Source organism: Pagrus pagrus (genome assembly GCF_965226575.1).
Source record: "Pagrus pagrus genome assembly, chromosome: 24".
Taxonomy (NCBI): Eukaryota; Metazoa; Chordata; class Actinopteri; order Spariformes; family Sparidae; genus Pagrus; species Pagrus pagrus.
The window spans coordinates 1,920,804-1,945,406 of NC_140206.1; the positions used below are offsets into that span (position 1 = coordinate 1,920,804).

Genomic DNA, 24,603 nt, shown 5'->3' on the forward strand with positions numbered 1-24,603 from the left:
CTCTCCGCCATTTTGTGTGTGGAATGAGAGTAGAAGTGGAGTTAGTTGGTCAGTATGTGAGCACAGAGTGGTTGTCAGTGTGTAGCTCCACTTACTGATGACTGAAGGCAGCTTTTCCTGCCTGAATCAGCCTGTGGAGGAGGCCGAGACGAGCCGCCGCTCTCCCGCTGTCTGACGCTCTGAACGCGGCTGGAGAGCAGCTGTTCGCCTGGATGCGGGAGCTGGAGGTGCTGAGGGGGCTGCAGCGCCCCCTAAAACGAGGCTGTAACATGGGCCGAACTTACAAGAAGGCCCGAATCATTCAGAATTTGTCATCGACAGCGTTTCTCACAGTTTATAAAGGTCCTCTTAACTCAACAAATCACAAAATTTAGCGATTTTTCAAGGGAGTCTGGGGACTTCCTGTCCCTCCTCCTCTCCCTGCTGCTGTTGACTGCAGCTGATGTGACTTATAATATGTTGGTGTTCAGGTTCTTGTTCATTATGATCAGATACATGTTATCCTGGAGGTTCACATGAGTCCAAACACAGGAATGTGGCCCACCATTTACTATGACGTCATCATACAGACTGAGCCCTCAGCACCAGCTGCATGAAGTGGAAACACGTGACTGAAGTACCTCAGGATTGTAGTTCCGTGTAGTACTCGAGTAAATGTACTTTCCTCCACTGTTACTGGTGTTTCTAGAACAGTGAGTCCAGTCGTGTCTCGCTGGTTAAACTGGTGTTCAGAGCAGACGACTCACTTCCGGTCTGATGGCTCCATGACACCATCTAGTGGACTGACAGTAGAAGTGCAGCATTCATGTGACACTGATATGAAGCAGCCAATCAGTGGAGGAGCAGCTGATCTGACAGGAGACATGATGGACAGGCTGATTTCAGTTGATGTGCAGATGAATGATTTGTGTTTCCTCTCCAGATGAAAGTGTGTGTGAGTTGAGCAGCATGAATCAGTGTGAGGACAGAGAGGAGGGAGGCCCTCCCTCTAAAACCACTGGACCTGGACCTGGAGCTGGACCTGGAGCTGGACCTGGACCTAGACCTGGAGCTGGACCTGAGCCCAGCTGTGTGTCCTTCAAGAGTGACCGGTCAATAGGTCGTTACATTGATTTTAAAGGACAACAACCTCCTGCTGTAAAGAGGTGAGCTGTTAATAACATTAATATGTGACTGATTCGTGCTTTAACTGTGGAGCAAGATGTTTTTTGAAACCTGATGTTTATTTTCAGCTTCGTTCTTCTTCACTTAAATTTATATTGTCACTTTAGAAAGCGGCCCAACAGAACCAGTCTTCAACTCTTCATTTCACTTTATTGAATTAGTTTGGTCCAATATTCTCTGAGGTTTATTCCTCATGTTCTCCACTATTTTATGGACACAAGCTTCTGTGTCTGAAGACTAGAAAGTCAATTAACATCTGTGGTGGTCTTCTTCTCTGTCCAACAGGAGACCAGCCTCTACTGGACCTGGACCTGGACCTGGACCTGAGCCCAGCCGTGTGTCCTCCAAGAGTGACCGGTCAATGGGTCGTTTGATTGATTTTTTTAAAAGACTGCAACCTCCTGCTGTAAAGAGGTGAGCTGTTAATAATATGAAAATATGACTGATTCATGTTTTATGTTGTCAGTGCCGGCCCTGACCAATTTGGCGCTCCTTTGCATCGCAGTCAATTTTACAATTAATTTTCATACACTCACACAGAAACTACATGTATGTATTCAAGATTTTATTTCTTTTAGGTCAAGTATATAGGAAGTATATGTGACCACTGGATGTTACATTATCATAAAAAACAGATGCTTGGTGTGTGAAATACACAAGACTAATATAGACTAATAATGAAAATACGATGAGATTCATTCAACTATATTGTCATTGCAATTCAGTCTAACCAGAGTGCAAAAAGCAGTAAAGTGCAGTGAAAGTTTTATTTATATATATATATATATATATATATATATATACATATATATATATATATATATATATACATATATATATATATATATATATCCAGTAAGGGTCCTTAGGCAAGACCCCTCATGATATACCGGCCTACCTCAGGGATGAGTGAACACAAAAATGATAGAGTCATACCAGCTCAGACGTTGCCCGGGTCAACAAGGTCTGCGTCAGTTGCTAGGGAACCAGGGCATATCATAACAAAATATTGGTGAAATGAACTAGTTTCGTGGCAGATAATGTGTTATAGAGGCTGTGTGTCGATGCCCTGTTACTCGCATTATATGGATATATCGGCGCTACACTGGATCTAATTTCGTCCGAACGACGCCAAATGACACCAAAGTTATCTGGGTGAGTAAATGATCATATATTTTGCTAGAAATAAGGTCCAGGTTGTAAAAAACGGTAGTTATCCTTTAACAAACATAAATTGTGACACAATAAACCAAAGGCTTACAACTACCTTATTACTTATAAAGGGCATGGAAAACTAACAGCATTTTAACTGACATACAAGCAGGAAAACACAGCCAACAGGTTAAAATAACACCTGAACAGGTGACGTTAACTTTCCAAATGTCCCTGATTAATTTAAGGTGGAGTAACATTAACTTACGTCGACTCAGCTATTTACTGATTATTAAAAAAATGCTACTACCTTCCGAAGTAAGCTAGCAAGCTAACACTCTGCTCCAACAACGGTAACTACGATCATTAAACTATTAGTTTCATTCACTCGATCACATTGACGTTACTGTACCTCTTTCTTCTTCAAGTTTTGCTTCCTCTGCTTTCCTTCTTTTCCTTCCCTGGGCGCCAGATGGTTTCAGTCTTTTGGACATAGTGGTTCAGCTACAGTATCAATAAATGTCTCTCTTGGGTCACGGTCCGGTCAGCCAGCCAGGAACCCAGATAAAAGGCCTCTCTGTTATTTAATAGGCTTTGCAATAAGGTTATGTTGCTGTGGGCTTATATAATATTTCGAAAGAATATTAGTAATAGCGCTTGTAAAAAATAGTTTCGTTTTTTCCCCTTTTCCTTTTTTCTCCCCCCGTTTGCGGCGCCCCCCCATGGATGACGGCGGCCTTAGCATTTGCCTATACTGCCTATGCCCAGGGCCGGCCCTGTATGTTGTTTATTCAGAGAAATTTGTTTAAACTTGTTTTTTTCAGCATCGTTCTTCTTTATGTACATTTATATTGTCACATGTGAAGCTGCCAAGTAGAACCAGTCTTCATCTTGTGAGTCCAGTTTAACATTTGTCTGATGACTGGTTGAGTGTAACACAGTGATTTTATTCAGGCTAACAGGTGCTAGTTGCTAATTAATTGTGAGTCCACTATGTTCCTCCATCAAGTCATCATTTCCTGGTCTTCAGTCATGTGACCACAGAAGTTGAGACGTGTCCGTCGTGGCCATATGTCAAAAAATCTCAATCAAACTTCAAAATGCAAATCAAAGAGCTGCCGCTGCACCGTGGGCTCGTATTGTACGCAGGCAACACAAGTTCAATGTCCAAACAAAGTTCCTCTTCCTGTTGCAAATCCTGCAGCCTCTCCTGGGGCCTCATGTATCAATGTTGCGTACGCACAAAAACGTGGCGTACGTCATTTTCCACGCCAACGTTCAGATGTATCAAAAGTGAAATGACCGTGGAAATGTGCGGTGCCCCACGCCAGCTTCATGGCTGGCGTACGCACGTTTCTACAGCTATTGTTCCTTTGGCAACACTCTGAGGTGATGCTGGGAAACTGTTAATTATGTGAAAACAATTAGTCCTCAGAGTAATGTGCACATCAGAGACACGGACAATTAACACACACATGTTTGCAATCATATGGATCATAAATCATAAATCATAAAAGCATGCGCAAAGTGATGAAAAAATGGCATTAACAATGGCATTAACAAGTCGTTTTAGGTTGCCGAGGCCAGTGTTACTGGAGCTGTGCGCAGAGCTGCGGCCGGCCCTAGAACGAAACACAGCCAGGAGCCAGGGGTTGTCCGTGCCCACACAGGTGCTGACCACTCTGGGGTTCCTGGCAACAGGAGCCTTCCAGAGGGAGCTGGCCGACCGGTCAGGAGTGTGCCAGTCCACTCTGAGCCGAGCCATGCCAGCTGTGTGGGACGGGATCATTAGAACGTCATCCAGGTACATCAAAGTCCCAGACAATGCTGCTGAACAGGCCAACATTAAAGCGCAATTTGCAGCAAGAGCCGGTTTCCCTAATGTAATCGGAGCCATTGACTGCACACATGTTGCTATAAAAGCGCCATCACAGGATGAATTTGTTTTTGTCAACAGGAAACATTTTCATTCAATTAATGTTCAAATAATACGCGATGGGTGGCTTCTCGGTGAGTAAATGTATCCGTTTAATTGCGCCCCGAATGTAAACCAGCACAATGCCCATTTGGGCACGTGCATTCAAATATGTGTATTTGTTTTTCTCCGGTGAAAATAGAGCGGCAGAGCTATCTAACAAGCCCTTTATTGTCTCCTTGTGTTCAGTATTTGTGTCATTAAACGCGTGCGTAAAGTCGGAAATGTCACACTGCAGTAGCCACGGCGCACTTCTGCAGTCATCAATATAAGTGTGATCCGTCTCGTCAATCCTTGTAATGAAGTTGTTTTGTCCTTCTTTTTGTTTCCCACTAACGGTGGCACTTATATATATTATTTCTTTTGAAAAAAGTAATAGTGATTCAATCAAGTGGTGCATGAACGAAGGAAACTAAATCTATTTCACGTTATTGGGCAGAAATCCTCCGCTTCACCTTCATGTCAAACCATTTTTTATTTTTAATTTCAGTGAGTGTGCGCTGCTCCGACCCTACAGCGTTCACTGCCTCACACACACGCTCCCACTCACATTTCTTTTTTTTGGTGTTTATCCCTGACGAGAGGCCACCAAATAATACAGATCTTTGCGTCTCGACTTTATTTAATAGCGTTTCGAGCTCAGACTCGGTGAAGTTGCGCTTCTTCCCTTTACTCATTTTGTAAATCTGATGGTGCAGAGAGGGGAATCCCCGGTGCAGGCCCTATTTAAATTAATTTGCATATTTAAATGAGGGCGTGGACAGGGAGGAGTTTAGCACTTTTACATGTGCGCTCAATTCCACGTTGATTGGGATGTACAAAGGAAAAGTGCTTGGATCGATGCGTACGCACACTTTGATACATCTGATTTTTTTTGTGCGTTCGACAGTTTCTGGATTCTAGCGTACGCCATGTTTCAGTAGGAAATCCACGCAAGTCTTAGTACATGAGGCCCCTGCTCTGGTAAGAAACTACAGATAACAGATAAGTAGCAAAATAAAATGCTGTCAAACTCTAAATAAACTAAACATGTAGAATAATCAAACAAAAAGTGAAGCTTGTTATCAGCAAAAATATGAACCAACAACAAACAAGTAGCTCTTTGACGAGGACATGGAGCAGCCAGCCAGTGGGGAGAAGAAGTCAGCCAGGAGTCTGAGGGCATAAAGTTCATCAAGACATGTCACAAGGATGGTTCATGTTTAACTCACAATATAAATGCAGTTATTCAACAAAAACAAACACCATTATTTTAAAGGACAGAATGTTTTTGGTCCCATTTCAAACTGTTTCACTGGATGTCATGGTTTGGGTTCTTGTTTTGTTGATTTCCTGTTTTATTTTGTAGTTCTATCCTCACGTGTTTCACTTTCCACTTCCTCCCTTTGTTTGTTTTCCAGCTCTTTTTCTGTGTACACTAGGGATGTGCATCTTCAACACTGAGGCGATACGATATATTAAAGATTCATATGAAACAACCACTGATAAGATACGATTCTCCCACCTACTGCGATACAGTACGATTTGATTTAACACAATGCCATACAGTGCGATACGATACGATGGGATATGATATGATGCGATGCAGAAGAATATTGTACGATGGACTACAAAGCGGTGCAGATAGTTCATGCTCGTTCTTCATTTCTACAGTGTGCTTCACACTTTTAACAGAGACAATGGGACAATTCCCTGAACTCAAAGCAGTGGTGCCTTTTGGCCGTTAGAAGCTGCTGACTGAATGCAAAAGTTGTACAGATTGCTGTACAGTTAAACAGATTACTCTCCATTTCTACAGTTTGCTTCACACTACAGGAGGGACAACTCAGCCCTAAACAGAAACAGTGCTGCTCTTCCTACGAGCAATTACGATAAATAACAAGACATTTCCACACAGGTTCACATTACAACTTCCTCCAAAAGCAAAAGGATTGAAAATGATGAACTAAGGGCATAGTGGCAGTAACAGTCCCCATCTCGCAGTGTAGGCTACTTAATTCAAACATTTAACCCAGATGTTTCTTTTTAAGCTTCTTTTTTAGGAATATCAATTGATCAGCATGATCAGGGTGAAGGAGACTGCGTTGGGCAGTAACAATATCACCCGCTGTGCTAAAGACACGCTCAGATGATCCTAGCCAAGGCTGAAAGCAGTGGTGGATCAACCTGCTTTTTCCACCATTGCAACACATCACCATCTAGATCTAAAGCATCCCTCTCTCTGTATTTTAAGATTTCATCCTTAGCTTCCTCCCTTGTGGTCTTCACTGGTGCTCTCGTGGTGAGGAAATCCCCAAACAGCTGGCCCAAGGCAGACTTCTTTTTGGGAGAGGCATCATCTATTAAGTGGAAGAAATGAGATGAGGGGATTATCAGTTGTGTTGAAACATAAGAGCTGTCAACACAACACTCACACACAGTGCTTAACAATGATGACACATGTATCTTTAAATCGACATTTTATAACTTCTGGCACAGTTCCTATCAAAACAAACAAACTCTCTCTTCCTCTGTGTCGGGACTCCTGTCACCTCCTCCTTCAGCTGCCTCTCCCTCCTCCAGTATGCCACTGTCCCCTGTCTGATAATCTGCATAACCAGAGACTAATTAGATTTCATTAAACTAAAAATTAAGAATTAAGACACATTTTAAATATGACATAGAAATTCAAGTAACAAATAGGAGAGAGACAGAGAGACAGAGACAGATTGGGGGTTGGGAGATGACCTACATTCTATAAAGTCCAAATTGAAATCCTGTCTGAATCTGTCCTCCAGATCAGAAATCACTGCCAGATCACTGTCGTCATGAGAACAATGTTGGTGGAGTTTGGCCTGTAATGGGGCATTCATTGAGATGGTTGGGTTGTTTTCCTCACTGAGGAGTGTGGTGGCCACTTTAAGAGGGGACAGAAGTTTGATTAGTTCTTGGATCAGTGTCATGTCCTCCTCAGTCCAGCTGGCTGCAGCCAGGCCTTCTCCCCTCTTTATCCTCCTAGACAGCAAGGCGTTCAACAAGGCAGGTCGTTGTTCCCAGAAACGCTCCAACATGTCCAAGGAGCTATTCCACCTTGTGGAAACATCATGGATCAGCTTGTGGTTGGGCAGGTGTAACTGGGCTTGTATCTCACGCAAAATTTCAGTTGCTTGTGGGCTTTTGTGAAAAAAGTAACCACCTTCCTCACTTTCACTAAAAGCTCAGACACTCTTATCTCTATTCTTATATCTGATGTTCCACAAACATCCTGCAGTAAAGCTGCTGGATTAATTCCTGTGTGAGACTGGTTGAAAACTCTCGTTGGGTATGTGATACCTCGGCTCCAAGACTTCGAGTAGGTATAGGAACCCCTCGTTCTCAGTTACACTGTAGGGCTGGATGTCTTTGCAAATTAAAGAATGAAATGGCGTCTGTTATTTTGGTCGAACGAACCGAATTGCTAGCCAGTGGGGCTTGAAACAAAGTTGGGATACGGCTACTTTGCTCACCAGTCATTGTGTTAGCAGCAGCTGCTCCGCTGGTGTTGACCGCTGGAGCCGAGGGGACCTCTCTGTCACATTAACGCCATGTCGCCGCTTCAGGTGAGAGCTTAGATTGGTTGTGCTCCCTGTGTGTTTAATCGCGGCACGGCACATTTTACAGATGGCATTAGTTTTCTCAAGCTGACCATCTCTTTTATAAAAGCCGAAGTGTCCCCAAACACCAGACTTGTAAGTGACCGGCGAGTGTATCTCTTCTTCATCCATGCTTCCCTACTCTCTGACCGCCTCTGATTTCAAGCCTGCTGTTCATCCGGATTTTTAACCGATGCACACTTTTGTCATCAATGCAACCGCATCTTAAATGTTCATACCGATGTACCGATACGAATCGGTGAATCTTACCATCCCTAGTGTACACCTGTGTCTCATGAGTTCATCACAGCAGTACGACGGTGCACACAGTGAACAATTACTTTTAACCTCTTCATCATGTTTGACTTCATATCGTGTTTGTTTGTGAAACGTGCAGTAAAACAGTTTGTAGTTGATCTGAGCTCAGTCTCAGTCTCTGACAGTTTGTGTTAGCAGCCGACTCCTCCTGTCTTTTCTTAAAGTGTCCTCAACTGTTAAATCAGCTGCTGTAGTTGATGAGAAGTTCAGACTTTGCTTTCAAACACCTGTTTGCAGCGAGCGCCCATGTTTTTCCAGTGTTTTCCCCTCACTGTTCGTTGGTGCATCCGTTTTGCTCCTGCATGTCTCACCTGTTCTCCTCGTGTCTCCCTGGTTTGTTTAGTTTTACACTTGTGCATTTCTGTTTTGTTTTATCTGCTTTGCCTTTGGATATTTCTCTGCCTGCCTTTGTTCGCTTGCCTTCCTGATACTGTGTCATCCACCCCTGCTGATGCCCAGGCAGACCTCCACTGGTTTCTGGCGCCCTCCTGACCTGCTTTGCCTTTTGCCTCAGCTTCCTTGTTGCCCCCTGGACCTGCTTTGCTCTCCAGACATGGTTTGCCCTTCAGCTCTGCCTCCTGGTCGCTCAATGCCCACCCCCGGTGCCTTTCACCCAAAAATCCCCACTTGGCAGTTTTTGTCTTCTAGTTTCTCCTCACAGGGTGTTGGGGTTTCTATCTATTTGTTTTCTCCAGTGAATGCAGTCGATTCTGTAGGTTCCAGTGTGGCCGTTGTGTCGATAATCACCCAAAAGCAACGCACGAAAAAGTCAATAAGTAACTTTCGGGTCACACAAATCAGACAAATTAAATATCAAACTCAAGTTTGGCCTGAGGCCCTTTTTTATTTTCATGTCCTGTTTTTGATCTGAGAATGAAATCAAAGGTACGAAAAACAAACCGGAATTTGTTTTTTTGGTATGAGATTCATAAACAAATAAATAAATAATGAATCATTTCTTCATTCTCCAATGTTGGAATCTCAATTGAATACAAGTTTATTGAAACTCTTCACCACTTTGCACTGAACAGTTAGCATCCAACTAGCTTGTGTTAGCTGTGTGTTGCTGTTCACAGTATTATAGGGGTCAAGAGCTGGAGGGACTAAACCAGACAAGCTGCTGAACCAACCCAGTAAACTGACCGACTGTTGGTTCACAGTGGGATCAGCAGCACGACCAACACTTTGATGTCAGAGGAAACCATCTGATTCAATGATGTCATCAACACTTTAACTCAAAGGACCTTCAGCTTGTGTTTGTCTCTGAGTGGACAGACATAATGAGGCTGATTCTTCATGATTCCTCCACAGAGTCGACCAGGAGAGCTCAGAGGTTCCCAGAGGTCCGTCTGCCCAGCAGCATCAAACACACCTGGACTCCATATTTATGGTCTGTACATGAACAACAACTACTTTTACATCCAGTCTGTTCACAATAATCTCCATGCTGCACTTTACAGACCAGTGGTGAATCTGTCCAACATGGATCTGATGTTTGGCTCCATGATGTTAAATGTTCTCATTCACATAATATTCTGTTCCAGCGGCTGGAGGAGAACATTGTCACTTTTGTGAAGAACGAGCTGAAGAAGGTCCAGAAGGTTCTGACGTCAGATCGCTCAGAATGCTTCGAGAGTCAGAGGGAGGATGAGGAGGTGTTGGATGGTGAGGATGAAGAGCAGAGGAGGAGCAGCAGAGAGGCATTTCTGAAGATCACACTTCACTTCCTGAGGAGAATGAAGCAGGAGGAGCTGGCTGACTGTCTGCAGAGCAGTAAGAGGATTTCTCTAAAGATTTAACATGATGGATCAATGAGACGTTTACTGAAGTCTGATGATGATGATGATGATGGAAAATCTGTTTATATATGCAATCTTTAGGGGAAGGAAATTGTCTTTATAAATAACTTAATGAGCTTTTTTGTTGTGTGTTTATTCAGGAAGTCATTCAGGAGTTTGTCAGCGTAAACTTAAATCTAACCTGAAGAAGAAGTTCCAGTGTGTGTTTGAGGGGATCGCTAAAGCAGGAAACCCAACCCTTCTGAATCAGATCTACACAGAGCTCTACATCACAGAGGGAGGGACTGCAGAGGTCAATGATGAACATGAGGTCCGACAGATTGAAGCAGCATCCAGGAAACCAGACAGACCAGAAACAACAGTCAGACAAGAAGACATCTTTAAAGCCTCACCTGGAAGAGATGAACCAATCAGAACAGTGATGACAAAGGGAGTGGCTGGCATCGGGAAAACAGTCTTAACACAGAAGGTCACTCTGGACTGGGCTGAAGACAAAGCCAACCAGGACATACAGTTCACATTTCCATTCACTTTCAGAGAGCTGAATGTGCTGAAAGAGAAAAAGTTCAGCTTGGTGGAGCTTGTTCATCACTTCTTCACTGAAACCAAAGAAATCTGCAGCTTTGAAGAGTTCCAGGTTGTGTTCATCTTTGACGGTCTGGATGAGTGTCGACTTCCTCTGGACTTCCACAACACTGAGATCCTGACTGATGTTACAGAGTCCACCTCAGTGGATGTGCTGCTGACAAACCTCATCAGGGGGAAACTGCTTCCCTCTGCTCGCCTCTGGATAACCACACGACCTGCAGCAGCCAATCAGATCCCTCCTGAGTGTGTTGACATGGTGACAGAGGTCAGAGGGTTCACTGACCCACAGAAGGAGGAGTACTTCAAGAAGAGATTCAGAAATGAGGAGCAGGCCAGCAGAATCATCTCCCACATCAAGACATCACGAAGCCTCCACATCATGTGCCACATCCCAGTCTTCTGCTGGATCACTGCTACAGTTCTGGAGGATGTGTTGAAGACCAGAGAGGGAGGAGAGCTGCCCAAGACCCTGACTGAGATGTACATCCACTTCCTGGTGGTTCAGTCCAAAGTGAAGAAGGTCAAGTATGATGGAGGAGCTGAGACAGATCCACACTGGACTCCAGAGAGCAGGGAGATGATTGAGTCTCTGGGAAAACTGGCTTTTGAGCAGCTGCAGAGCGGCAACCTGATCTTCTATGAATCAGACCTGACAGAGTGTGGCATCGATATCAGAGCAGCCTCAGTGTACTCAGGAGTGTTCACACAGATCTTTAAAGAGGAGAGAGGACTGTACCAGGACAAGGTGTTCTGCTTCGTCCATCTGAGTGTTCAGGAGTTTCTGGCTGCTCTTCATGTCCATCTGACATTCATCAACTCTGGTGACAATCTGATGTCAGAAGAACAAACAACAGACCGTCAATCTGCAGAGACACGTCTCTACCAGAGTGCTGTGGACCAGGCCTTACAGAGTCCAAATGGACACCTGGACTTGTTCCTCCGCTTCCTCCTGGGTCTTTCACTGCAGACCAATCAGACTCTCCTACGAGGTCTGCAGACACAGACAGGAAGTAGCTCACAGACCAATCAGGAAACAGTCGAGTACATGAAGAAGAAGTTCGAAGGGACTCTGTCTCCAGAGAGAAGCATCAATCTGTTCCACTGTCTGAATGAACTGAACGATCGTTCTCTAGTGGAGGAGATCCAACAGCACCTGAGTTCAGGAAGTCTCTCCACAGATGAACTGTCTCCTGCTCAGTGGTCAGCTCTGGTCTTCATCTTACTGTCATCAGAAAAAGATCTGGACGTGTTTGACCTGAAGAAATACTCTGCTTCAGAGGAGGCTCTTCTGAGGCTGCTGCCAGTGGTCAAAGCCTCCAACAAAGCTCTGTAAGTGTGGAGAAGTTTCTTCAGAATGCAGTAAATGTGCTGTTATTGACCCAAATAGAAATAATTTTCTTGTTCTGCTCATTATTCTTTATCCAGACTGAGTGGCTGTAACCTCTCAGAGAGAAGCTGTGAAGCTCTGTCCTCAGTTCTCAGCTCCCAGTCCTCTAGTCTGAGAGAGCTGGACCTGAGTAACAACGACCTGCAGGATTCAGGAGTGGAGGAGCTGTCTGTTGGACTGAAGAGTCCACACTGCAATCTGGAAAGTTTGAGGTCAGATCATGTTACTGTTTGTTGTGAAATCATTTATATATTTCTGGTAGATTGTTTTGCTATCAAACTTGTTTTCTTTCAATGTACCTTTCATTAATTCAGCTCCTGCACAACAAGAACAATGAGGATGGAGAACCTCATTTATGTTTGATATCATATGACTTTGATCCCTGGATGTCTGTTTATTCTCAATTCAGTCTTCATTCATTGTCACGTTGACAACATACTTTGAACTGAACAGCAGTGGATCAAGAGATTATATATACCAGTCATTCCCAGAGAGGATTTTATTTGGGTTGCCAAATATATTTGCAGACTTTCGTTCATAGTCTTTAATTTAAGATCTCAATCTGCAGTACACCTTTGAGCCACATGGGGGAGCTTGTTGGTATCCAGTGCTTGATTTGTAAATCAGGAGGTCTCGAGCACAGAGACGGTCCTACTCTGGTGGGTCCATCCTGTGGACTGCTACAATGGTGGGGAGAAATGGACTTTAGGCCCAATGTTTTATTCACAACCGCAAAAAGCAGCAGGTCAAGAAACCCTATGAAGTGACATGTTCCATCTGTCTATCAGTCCATCTCTGCTCCATCTCAGTGAGATGGACAGCGTCACACTGAGACACACATCCTGATTGAGTTCATCATTTCACTGATTCACAGCAGAACGCCCACTTGCTTGTAGGACTTACAGTGATCATGTGACAAAATATTTAGACATATTTAGATTAATCTCTTTTGAAATGGCTGGTGTATTGAAGACAATATAAGTGGACGTGGATAAATAGTTTGGAATGGTAATTTATGCACAGATCTGCTCTTTTCAAGTTTATTAGGCCTATTGTGAATTGGGTCGCATTGTTATCATTTTTAAAAAGTGGGACCCCCTGGGGTGCTCCTGTAGCTCAGTTGGTGGAGCATGCGTCCCATGTACAGAGGCTTTGTCTTCACTGCAGCAGCCCAGGTTTCAAGTTTGACCTCTGGTCCTTTGCTGCGTGTCATCCCCCCTCTCTCATCTCCATTTCCTGTCATCTCTGTGAGCTGTCAAATCAAATCAAATCAAATTTGATTTGTATAGCCCAAATTCACAAATCACAGTTTGCCTCAGAGGGCTTTACAATCTGTACAGAGACGACAGCCTCTGTCCTTCGACCCTCGATTCGAGTGAGGAAAAACTTGCCCCCCAAAAAAAAGCCCTTTTAACAGGGAAAAAAAAATGCGGAAGAAACCTCAGGGAGAGCCACAGAGGAGGGATCCCTCTCCCAGGACGGACAGACGTGCAATAGATGTCACATGTACAGAGCAGATCAACGAGATCACAATGTATTCAATTATAATGGATGGTTGACAGGAATGAAAGCACATAAAGAGGCATCACAGCAACAACAATGAAATGCACATGGAAATGTGATTACTAGTGATAACAGTAGTAGTGATTAATGGTAAGGATAGTATGTAGTAATGCAGTACGATAATAGTAGTGGAACGTATGTAACAGAGATATGACTAATATTAGCAACAGTAGTGGTGGGTGTCGGGCAGGGTCATGGCAGTAGGCGCATCCACGATCAGGCAGGGTCATAGCAGTAGGCGCATCCACGATCCACGACCCGGGCGCGGCCAGGATCCATGAGAGCCTGTAGGACTAGAAAGCACAAGGACTCCGGGGAAGAAGTGAAGTCAGTGACATGCAGAGATGGGGCATGTATACAGGCATAATGTATACAGATGGAGAGGAGAGGAGAGGGGAGGAGAGAGAAGCTCAGTGTGCCATTTGTCATTTGGGCCTATAGCAGCATAACTAAGAGCTGGTCCAGGACAGGCCAGGACAGGCCTGGGCCAGCCCTAACTATAAGCTCTATCGAAGAGGAAGGTCTTAAGTCTACTCTTAAAGGTAGAGAGGGTGTCCGTCTCCCGGACCAAAACAGGAAGATGGTTCCACAGAAGAGGAGCTTGATAGCTGAAGGCTCTGGCTCCCATTCTGCTTTTGGAGACTTTAGGAACTACAAGTAATCCTGCGTTCTGGGAGCGTAATGCTCTAGTTGGGTGATAGGGTAGTATGAGCTCCTGGAGATATGATGGTGCCTGACCATTAACAGCTTTGTAAGTGAGGAGAAGGATTTTAAACTCTATTCTTGATTTTACAGGGAGCCAGTGCAGAGAGGCCAATACAGGAGTAATATGATCTCTTTTCTTAGTTCCTGTCAGTACACGTGCTGCAGCATTCTGGACCAGCTGGAGACTCTTTAGAGACTTGTTAGGGCAGCCTGATAATAGAGAATTACAATAGTCCAGCCTGGAAGTAACAAATGCATGGACTAGCTTTTCTGCGTCTTTTTGAGACAGGATGGGCCTGATTTTTGCAATGTTACGTAGATGAAAAAATGTCCTATATAAATAATCCTCCTAATATGAAGCTATGAAAAGGCCAATAAATACTTTTTTTTATTTTTTTTATGTGTCACCGGAATAAAAGTTTTGGAAAACCTGATACTGCATCACCAAAACTCAACATTTACCATGTTTTCTGTCTTCTTTTTTTTCTCTCCAGGCTGAGTGGCTGTAACCTCTCAGAGAGAAGCTGTGAAGCTCTGTCCTCAGTTCTCAGCTCCCAGTCCTCTAGTCTGAGAGAGCTGGACCTGAGTAACAACAACCTGCAGGATTCAGGAGTGAAGCTTCTGCTTCCTGGACTGGAGAGTTCACACTGCAATTTGGAAAGTTTGAGGTCAGATCATGTAACTGTTTATTGTAAAATCATTTATGTATTTCTGGTAGATTTCTTTTGCTATCAAACTTTTTCTTCTTTTAATGTTCCTTTCATTAATTCAGCTCCTGCACAACATGAACAATGAGGAGGGAGAACCTCATTTATGTTTGACATCATATGACTTTGATAACTGGATGTCTGCTCATTCTCAATTCAATCTTCATTTATTGCCACATTGACAACATACTTAGAACTGAACAGCACTGGAGCAAGAGATTATATATACTAGTCATTCCCAGAGAGGATGTTATTTGGGTTGCCAAATATATTTGTAGACTTTTGTTCATAGTCTTTAATTTAAGATTCATATCTGCAGTACACCTTTGAGCCACATGGGGAGCTTGTTGGTATCCAGTGCTTGATTTGTAAATCAGGAGGTCTCGAGCACAGAGACGGTCCTACTCTGGTGGGTCCATCCTGTGGACTGCTACAATGGTGGGGAGAAATGGACTTTAGGCCCAATGTTTTATTTACAACCACCGGAAGAAAAGTTTGAGAAACCCTGATACTGCATCAGCAAAACTCAACATTTACCATGTTTTCTGTCTTCTTTTTTTTCTCTCCAGGCTGAGTGGCTGTGACCTCTCAGAGAGAAGCTGTGAAGCTCTGTCCTCAGTTCTCAGCTCCCAGTCCTCTAGTCTGAGAGAGCTGGACCTGAGTAACAACGACCTGCAGGATTCAGGAGTGAAGCTACTTTCTGCTGAACTGAAGAGTTCACACTGTGTCCTTGAAACTCTCGGGTCAGGATTCATTATTTTATTTCATTATTTCATGTAACATTACAATTGGAGCAGGTCTTGATCATACTCTTAATATTATTCAATTTATTTAAGAGACTCAACATTTCCAAACAAAATAGATAAAAATAGTAAAATATACAACAAGATAAATAGACACAAGATTCAAGTATGTAGGTAATATGTACACAAGTGAGTATGTGTGTGAGGGGTGGTAGTGGAGGGTAATTGCACTGGTGTGAAGTCTTTAGAGAGTGAGGGGTGAAGGGGGGGTTGTGCATTTCACTGCCTGTGGGAAGAAACTGTTCTTCAGTCTGTTTGTTCTAGATCTGATGGATCTATATCTCGTCCCAGAGGGCAGGGGGGAGAACAGGTAATGTCCAGGGTGAGTGGGGTCCTTAACAATACAGCTGGCCTTCTTTTGGAGTCGGCCAGTGTAAATGTCTCTGAGAGGGGGTAGTGTCGTCCCGATGACACGCTCCGCTGCCCTCACCACCCGCTGCAGGTCCTTCCTGTCCTGTGTTGTGCAGCTGGAGAACCACACTGTGCAGCAGTAGGTCAGGAGGCTTTCTATCGCTGACCGATAGAAGTTGGTCAGCAGGTGGTGAGGGAGGTGAGCGTGCTTTAGCTTCCTGTCGGTGTGAAAGTTACAAAGGTGGAATGGGGGGACAGTTTCATTCCACCTCTGATCCTCCAACAGAGGTAGTTACACAGCCAAAACACAGGTGAGACGACCTGCATGGACAGGAGTGTGATGTTCTGATAGTGTTCACAGTCCGACAACTTAACAGATCCTTCACTCATCAAAGTAATGATACAAACCCAATGAAACCACTAATCTATTTATATATATATAAAATGTGGGTCTGTGAGTCTATTCTGCACTTTGGTCCCGACTTACATATCTCAACAACCATTGGATGGATTGTCATGAGGTTTGGTTCAGACATTCATGCTCCCCTCAGGATGAACTGTAATTACTTTGGTGATCCTCCATCATCAGGTCATCATTTTAAACTGTACAATATTTTTGTTCATGACCAAGTATTTGCAAAACTAATGGCATTTCCATCAGCTTCAGTTATACTCTGTGTTCAGTGCTGATTAGTAAATTAGTGAAAACTAAGATGATGAATATAATAAACGTTAAACCCTTAAACACAGATGTGCACTGAATCATCAGGACCCTCAGCTGATCTGTGATGTGTGTTGTTTTGTGTGTCTGCAGGCTGTCAGGCTGTCTGATCACAGAGGAAGGCTGTACTTCTCTGGCCTCAGCTCTGGACTCCAACCCCTCCCATCTGAGAGAGCTGGACCTGAGCTACAATCATCCAGGAGACTCAGGAGTGAAGCTGCTGTCTGCTCGACTGGAGGATCCAGGCTGGAGACTGGACACTCTCAGGTATGAAGAGTCCTGCTGCAGCCACAGACAGTCAGTGTGAGACTCTGTATCTGGACTGTAGATGGTTCAGTGTCAGGAGGTCTGCTTCGTTTACTCCACCTCCAGTTGTTCAGTTCAGTTCAGGAGAAAAGGCAGCATGGCACGAAGCCAAGAGTTACAAGTGAAGAGAGGAAGATGAGAAGAAGAGATGAAGATCAGCGACCAGGAGAGTCTTGGCACAAACACTAAAGTTACACCTCTTTTTTCAGACTAGTTTAGTGCCTGTTCAAAATGTGCCTGTTTGATTTGTTGGCCTCTGGTTTTGCTGCTTGATGAACCGTCATCCAAACTCCTTCATACTCCACACTGATTGCAGAGGGTTATCAAAACATTAACATTAAATCTAATTTCCACCACGTCACTGCTGTGTTATGATATTAATAATAACAATAGACCCTCTGTGTCAGATGTCTGATCAGAAAATCCTGAACCTCAAATTCAAAAGATTTCTGTGACACATAAATGAATTGAATCACTGACATACTGTCATAGAAACTCTACCCCTGAACTGGAGAATCAGTGTTTCTGCCAAAGTGCTTGACTTTGAACTTAAAATGGTTCTGACATGGATCTTTATCAACACTGGAGTAACTGCATCCTAGATCATCACTGACAGTGTGTCTGTGCCTCAGTGTGAAACATTTACAGACTGTAACAACTGTCTGTGGCGTCAGTTTAAAGTGAACAGAAGATATAAAACAGTCCAATAACAACGTTAGATGACACTAGGGCATTGACGAATACTGCATTTTAGTATTCGACGAATACTTCCCAAAAGTCGACTAATAGTCAAATATTCGCCTGTTTTTTTTGTTTGTTTGTTTGTTTGTTTGTTTTTTTTATCCATGCGGCACCGCTGCTGCCAGACCTAACCCTCCTCACTGAGTTTGCCTCTCTTAATGACCATGAAAACACATAAATACCGTTTTTACAACCTGGACCTTATTTCTAGCATAAAATACGGTCATTTACTCACCCAGATAACTTTGGTGTCATTTGGTGTCGTTCGGACGAAATTAGATCCAGTGGATCGCCGCTATATCCATATAATGCAAGTGATCGGGGCACCGAAGCGCAGCCTCTATGAGCATTATCTGCCATGAAACTAGTTCATTTCAGCAATATTTTGTTATGATACACTCGTGCTATTCCCCTCTGAGTCTGCCTCTTGCCTGTTATCAACATCCGGGGTCTGTAGGTTGATCTACTACCTCTGACCTGGAAGATGTCGTCTCTGAGCTGCGCGCGCACCCGTGACAGCCCGGCTTGTTTACCTGTAGCTGCTACTGCTAGTTTGATCCCGGATGTTGATAACAGACGAGCCCGGACTCAGAGGGGAATAGCACGAGCGTATCATGACAAAATATTCCTTAAATGAACTAGTTTCGTGGCAGATAATGTGTTATATAGAGGCTGTGTGTCGGTGCCCCGTCACTCGCATTATATGGACATATCGGCGCTACACTGGATCTAATTTCGTCCGAACGACTTCAAATGACACCAAAGTTATCTGGGTGAGTAAATGATCATATTTTATGCTAGAAATAAGGTCCAGGTTGTAAAAAACGGTAGTTATCCTTTAAGATCAACATTGCATGTAAATTGTGAAACAAATGTAGCAATCTCGCTATTAAACATAAAAATGTCCACAGGTTACATAAAGTTTACAGACGTTGTTTAGTGAAATAACACATTTTATCCAAATTGATATTCAGAATTAACAGAAAATATAGGCTTTAAATGTGTTAAACAAAACTTAGCCTACTCATCACCACTGTGCAACGTCATAACGAAAAGTGCAAAAAAAAAAGCAACATACTGTAATCCAGTGGGCTATCAGCCTGTGCCTGCTTAACAGTTATTCGCTCTCGTCAAAGTCCTCCTCTTCAATAATCCAATTCTTGCGCTCCTGGTTTGCGTTCAAGAAATCAAGGGCATCCACATGAGCTGGGTGCAAACTTGCTCTCTGACAGGTAATCGTGTTCCCAGCCAGGGAGAAAACTCTCTCACTTGGGGTGCTTGAAGCGGGGACAGCCAGGTAGATTCTGGCCAGCTTTGCCAGGCGGGGGAACTGCTTCTCTTTGCGGGCCCACCACTCCAGGGGGTTGCTCGTGGTGGAGATGCGGGGCAGATGGAAATATTCTTCAACATCCTCTGGACAGGTGCTGCCAGCCCTTTTTTTTTTTACTGGTGTAGTGAGGCCCAAACAGTTTGTCGTAATCACTTTCCAGTCTTGTTTTTTTACTCCTGGGCTCCTCTCCGATTTTGCCCACGTCGCTGTCTGCTGTGGCGTCATCGGCACCTGCAAATAAAATCACAGCCAGAGTGCCGGTCGTGTTTGAGTCCAGGGTTTCAGTGAATTTAAGTTTAGCTATTTTCAATTTTGCAAATATATTAAAGCACAGACGTGACCTCACATACGCACGCACACCACAGTATCTCTCTCTCTCTCAAATTAATAAATAATATTTACCTGTAGCTACAGGTACATCTCGCAGTAGCTGAATCAGGTGGCTTTTAACCTCCGCTCTGGTGTTCTCTGGAAGGAATCAGAGATCTTTAAATCTGGGATCCAGGATGCAGGCAGTGATAGGAACCGATCCCGCCAAGTCGTCCTCAGTGTCCAACTTGAACCTGGTTTTCAGCTGTTTTAGTACCGTGTTCTTAAAGTTGCGAGTTGCTGTTACATCCGACTCTTCAACTTTAAGCACCACATTCACCAGTTTGAGGATAACGGGGTAGATAAATGAGAGCCCGACGTGCATTTCCCCACACATGATCGTAGTTGCCTTTGCCAGCGGTCTCAGCACAGGCAGTAGCTGCTGGATTAGTTCCCATTGCGAGGCTCTCATTGACGGGGCTTTTCTGGCGGTGGATTTAGTGACAGTCTCATCTTCGAGTACGGCTTGGACAGGGATGCGCTGCTCGTTAAGTCGCTCCAGCATTGTAAAGGTAGAATTCCAGCGTCGTTCTGGAGCCTTTTCTCTTTCATATTAAGCTGGGCCTGTCGCTGCGTCAGAGCACTCGTTGCCACAGCCGAGTGGCGAAAGTGGCTGACCACACGCCTCGCCGCATCTGTGGTTTTTGCCACTTCAGCTAAATCCAGCCCCGCCTTTATCGCCAACTGTAATGTGTGTCCAGTGCAGCCGAGGTCGTGGTTGAAATCTTCACACAGACTCATCGCCAGTGTCATGCTGCTAGCATTGTCATGTATAACGCAGAACACCGTCAGGCCCCACTGACTGATTGTGTCCGTCAGTCCCTGAGCAATGTTAACAGCGGTGTGCCGCTCTGGCATTGCGCAGGTGCGGAGGACTTTTGCCTTCAGCTCCCAGGTGTCGGTGAGATAATGCGCTGTCACCGTGATGTATGCCTCCATGGTTGGAGATGTCCATAGGTCCGTAGTGAGTGAAACACTCTGATCTTTCATTTCAGTTGCTAATTTCGCTCGCAATTCATCATACTGGTGTGTGATGTTGCTCCACAGTGTCCTATGGGACGGGACAACGTAACCCGGCTCGAAAAAATGGATAATGTCCTTAAAGCCATTTCCAGACACCGCAGCAAGCGGTCGCATATCCTTCACAATGAAATTCACCAACAGACCAGTTATTTTCCTTTTTCTTTGGTCGGATATCTGGCGTGTGGAGAAGTCTCTCATTGTTGTCTGTTGTTGGTGCTTCTCTCCGCTAACGTTGCCGCTGCTGCCGCTAGCCCCGGCCGGGTGTAGCTTCAAATGGTTATGCATTGTAGACGTACTGCCATGGTACTTTAGAGTAGCCTTACATATATTGCAGCTAGCGGTTTATCTGTTTTGGTAAAGTATTTCCAGACCTTGGACACTTGCAGGCGAGTATTGAGAGCCGCCTCAGCCATTTTACTTTCAGTCTCCTTTCTCTTTTTTTTCGTCTCCTGTCTGCTGCTTGGCGCCATTTTCCTTGGCGTGTTGACATCACTCACACGCACACACACACACACACTGCACTAGTCTCACATGCCCCCAGCTGCATATCTGCGGTACCGCTTTATTACAGCACCGGGCTTTTGAAAAAAAACAAAAACAAGGAAAAGACGAATACTCGACTATCAGGCACAGCGTCGAATAGTGGTTTTGATAGTCGAATAGTCGAATATTCGATTATTCGGTGAAACCCCTAGATGACACGAGGTGGAACATTCCCGTCACATCACCATAACAGCAGCAGTGCATAGATGAATTTAAGATGGGTCAGTGGTGCCGTCTCGGCTCCTGTCATGAGGAAACTGCTGCTCCAGCTGAGTTTGGGCTGTTTTGGGTAGTTCTCATTATAACAGCCTGCAGGGGCAGGAAAGCTTCGGTGTTTTGCACCGTCAGCAAAATCAAATGACAAAAGAAAAGAAAACATTCAGTGATCAATCATCTGCTCCATTGATTAACATGATATGTGACCTGTGCAGAGCTGCAGCTCTCTACAGTAGCTGGTGGACCTCTGGTTTAATGCTGTTGTAATGTACTTCAGCCCGGCTCGTAGCTGCTGACTCAGCTTCACTTTCAGCTGTTCTGGAGTCGTGTTCAGGTTCTGCTGGTGGAAATCCAGTGTTTCCTGATTTAGCTGCTTCAAAATAAAAGCTTTCAAATAACTAACGGGGGGTGGGGGGGACAAATAAAAAACAAAGATCTGAAAAAGAACAGGATGGATCACCGTGCTTCTACAGTTTGATCCTTTTTTAATGTCAGTGTGACGGTCCTGGTCCTGTCGTTTTTATGTATTCAGTCCATTTCTCCCACTTCCGGCAGCATTGATCCTCTTGAGTCCTTATTTTATAAGTCAGTTGTTCCATAATATGTATTTCGTCCATATCTTCCATCCAGTCTTCCTGTGACGGGGTCTGTCTTGTACCATTTTCTTGTAATTGCCTTTTTACAGGCTACTCACATAATTTTCAATATGTATCTATCATCTTTCAACACAACGTTTCCCGTAATGACGCCAAGATATAATAATGTACAAGACTTGGATACACCATAACCCAAAACTCTGCCCATAACTAAATGAACATCTTCCCAAAATTTTGCGATCTTAGGCCAGAACACGTGTGAATGGTTCACATTTACATCTCCACAGCTTCTCCAACACGGCTGATTTTTCTAAATTCTTCCATTTGGCTACATAATCTTTGTCACACCAACAGATTACATGTCTAACTTGTGCAGCATGAAAATATCCCTGAAGGTTTGGCAGTGCCAAACCCCCCTTATCCTTTCCAATCTGTAATGTTTCAGATTGATTCTCGGTCTGTGACCATTCCATATAAACCTGGAAATGGTTTTGTCCCACAGTCTGAATTGTTTTTCGGGTATCTCAATGGGTAGTGACTGAAACAGGTAAAGAAGTCGGGGTAGAACGCTCATTTTTATGGTCTCTATTCGTGAACCGATGTCTGATGGAAGGATAGCCCACCTGTCCAAGTTGCTCTTAATTTCCTTCTCCAGTTTGACGTAATTAGCTTCATATAAATCATCAGTGTTTTGTGTTAAAGTGACCCCAAGATATTTCATTGTTGTTGCTCTCCAGTTCAGATTGTGTTTTTGTTGTATGATTTTGGATGGGGAGTAGTTGAATGTTAGGATCTGTGTTTTGGTCAATTTAAGCTTGTATCCAGAACAAAAGCCAAACATCTCTGGTTGGTTGATTAGTATGGGGATGCATGTGTCTGGGTCCTCTAAAAAACAGACCACATCATCAGCAAAAAGTCCAATGGTGTGTTCCTCTCCCCCGACCTCTACTCCTTTAAGATCTCAGGGGCTCTATAAAGACTGCAAACAAGGTTGGAGAGAGACAGCAGCCCTGTCTAGTAGATGGTCCTGAAGCTGTGCTCTCAGTCAGACTGCCGTTTATTCTTATCCTTGCGGTCGGGTTTTGGTAAAGTGTTTTAATACGTCTGACAGCTTTGTCATTAAGTGCGAGTTTTTCAAGTACCTGATATAGAAAAGTCCAACTTACGCTATCAGAAGCCTTTTCTGCATCGAGGCTTATTAAGGCTGCACATTTCTTCTTTTTTAGAATATGGTTAATAACATGTAGAGTTCTCCTCATGTTGTCTTGGGCTTGTTGTCCCTTAATAAAGCAGCAGAAACACAGCGAGAACAAAAAGCAGACTGTGCAGGTGAGATCCAGAAAAGCCCTGGAAGCTTCAAACAGGAATCTGACCTCAAAAGTTCTGACGTCCAAATCCAAAAGTCCTGTAATATACAAACATGAGCACGAGCTGACATTGGATCAGACAGCAAGCGTAAGGTCGCCCACAGGAAACAGCAGCAACATCCAATAACATAAAGATGAAGTCATGAATCCAAAAAGAGGTTTGTGTGTGTCCTCACATGTTGTCGTCCTCTTTCACACACACCAACATCCTGTGGCTCTCAGTGTGTGAGGAGAGTGGCAGAGGTGAAGAGGTTCAGGAGAACAGGGAGAAGCAGGCCTGATGGACATGTTGTGTTTCTGTGTATGAGTCATGTCATGTCCATGTCTGCATGCTGAAAGAGGATGTGCTGCTCTGACCCCCCTCCTCCTTTCAGGGTGGAGCCTGCTGGAGTCCGATGGTTGACACCAGGTCTGAGGAAGTGTGAGTGTGTTTTTACTTTGATTCAGCTTCACACTGTGACATCACTCAGTCACATCTGTGATGTCATCACCACACTGATGATACATTAATAACTGCAGCTGTGTTGTGTCTTTTTCTCTCCATCAGATTCCTGTGAGCTCACAGTCGACACAAACACAGTCAGCAGAGACATCAAACTGTCTGACAACAACAGGAAGATGACACATGTGGAGGAGGATCAGTCATATCCTGATCATCCAGAGAGGTTTGAGACCAGGTGGCCTCAGCTGCTGTGTAGAACTGGTCTGACTGGTCGCTGTTACTGGGAGGTCGAGTGGAGAGGAAATGTTTCTATATCAGTGAGTTACAGAAGAATCAGAAGGAGAGGAGGCAGTGACTGTTTGTTTGGAGAGAATGATCAGTCCTGGAGTCTGTGGTGCTTTAATGATGGTCGTTACTCTGTCTGGCACAATAACAGACACACATCCATCTCCTCCTCCTCCTCCTCCTCCTCCTCTGGTAGAGTAGCAGTGTATGTGGACTGTCCTGCTGGCACTCTGTCCTTCTACAGAGTCTCCTCTGACTCACTGATCCACCTCCACACCTTCAGCACCACATTCACTGAACCTCTTTATCCTGGATTTGGGCTCTTCAGGTCCAGTTCTGGTTCCTCCTCAGTGTGTCTGTGTGGTGTTTAGTCTGCAGAGTCTCCTCCTGTCACAGAAACATTGTCAGTGCTGAACAGTTGAGTCTGTACAGGATCACAGTCACATCAATCTTTCAGCTTCTTGTAATAAATTCATCAGTGAACTTTGTACAAAATGATTCAAACTGATTGTAAAGATTGATGGTTTCCTCCTCATCAATG

The 24,603-nt window shown here is 44.2% G+C and overlaps 1 protein-coding gene across 1 annotated transcript; it reads left to right on the forward strand.

Annotated features, from left to right (window-relative positions):
* The first annotated feature begins 1,478 nt into the window (after positions 1-1,478).
* On the forward strand, positions 1,479-24,603 carry LOC311253461 (protein NLRC3-like). Its single transcript, XM_084347464.1, has 10 exons — positions 1,479-1,578; positions 9,532-9,610; positions 9,765-9,993; positions 10,160-11,936; positions 12,033-12,206; positions 14,757-14,930; positions 15,539-15,712; positions 16,938-17,111; positions 23,710-23,756; positions 23,883-24,603. The coding sequence occupies exons 1-10, from the start codon at positions 1,526-1,528 to the stop codon at positions 24,431-24,433; spliced, it is 3,432 nt and encodes a 1,143-aa protein (XP_084203590.1). The 5' UTR covers positions 1,479-1,525; the 3' UTR covers positions 24,434-24,603.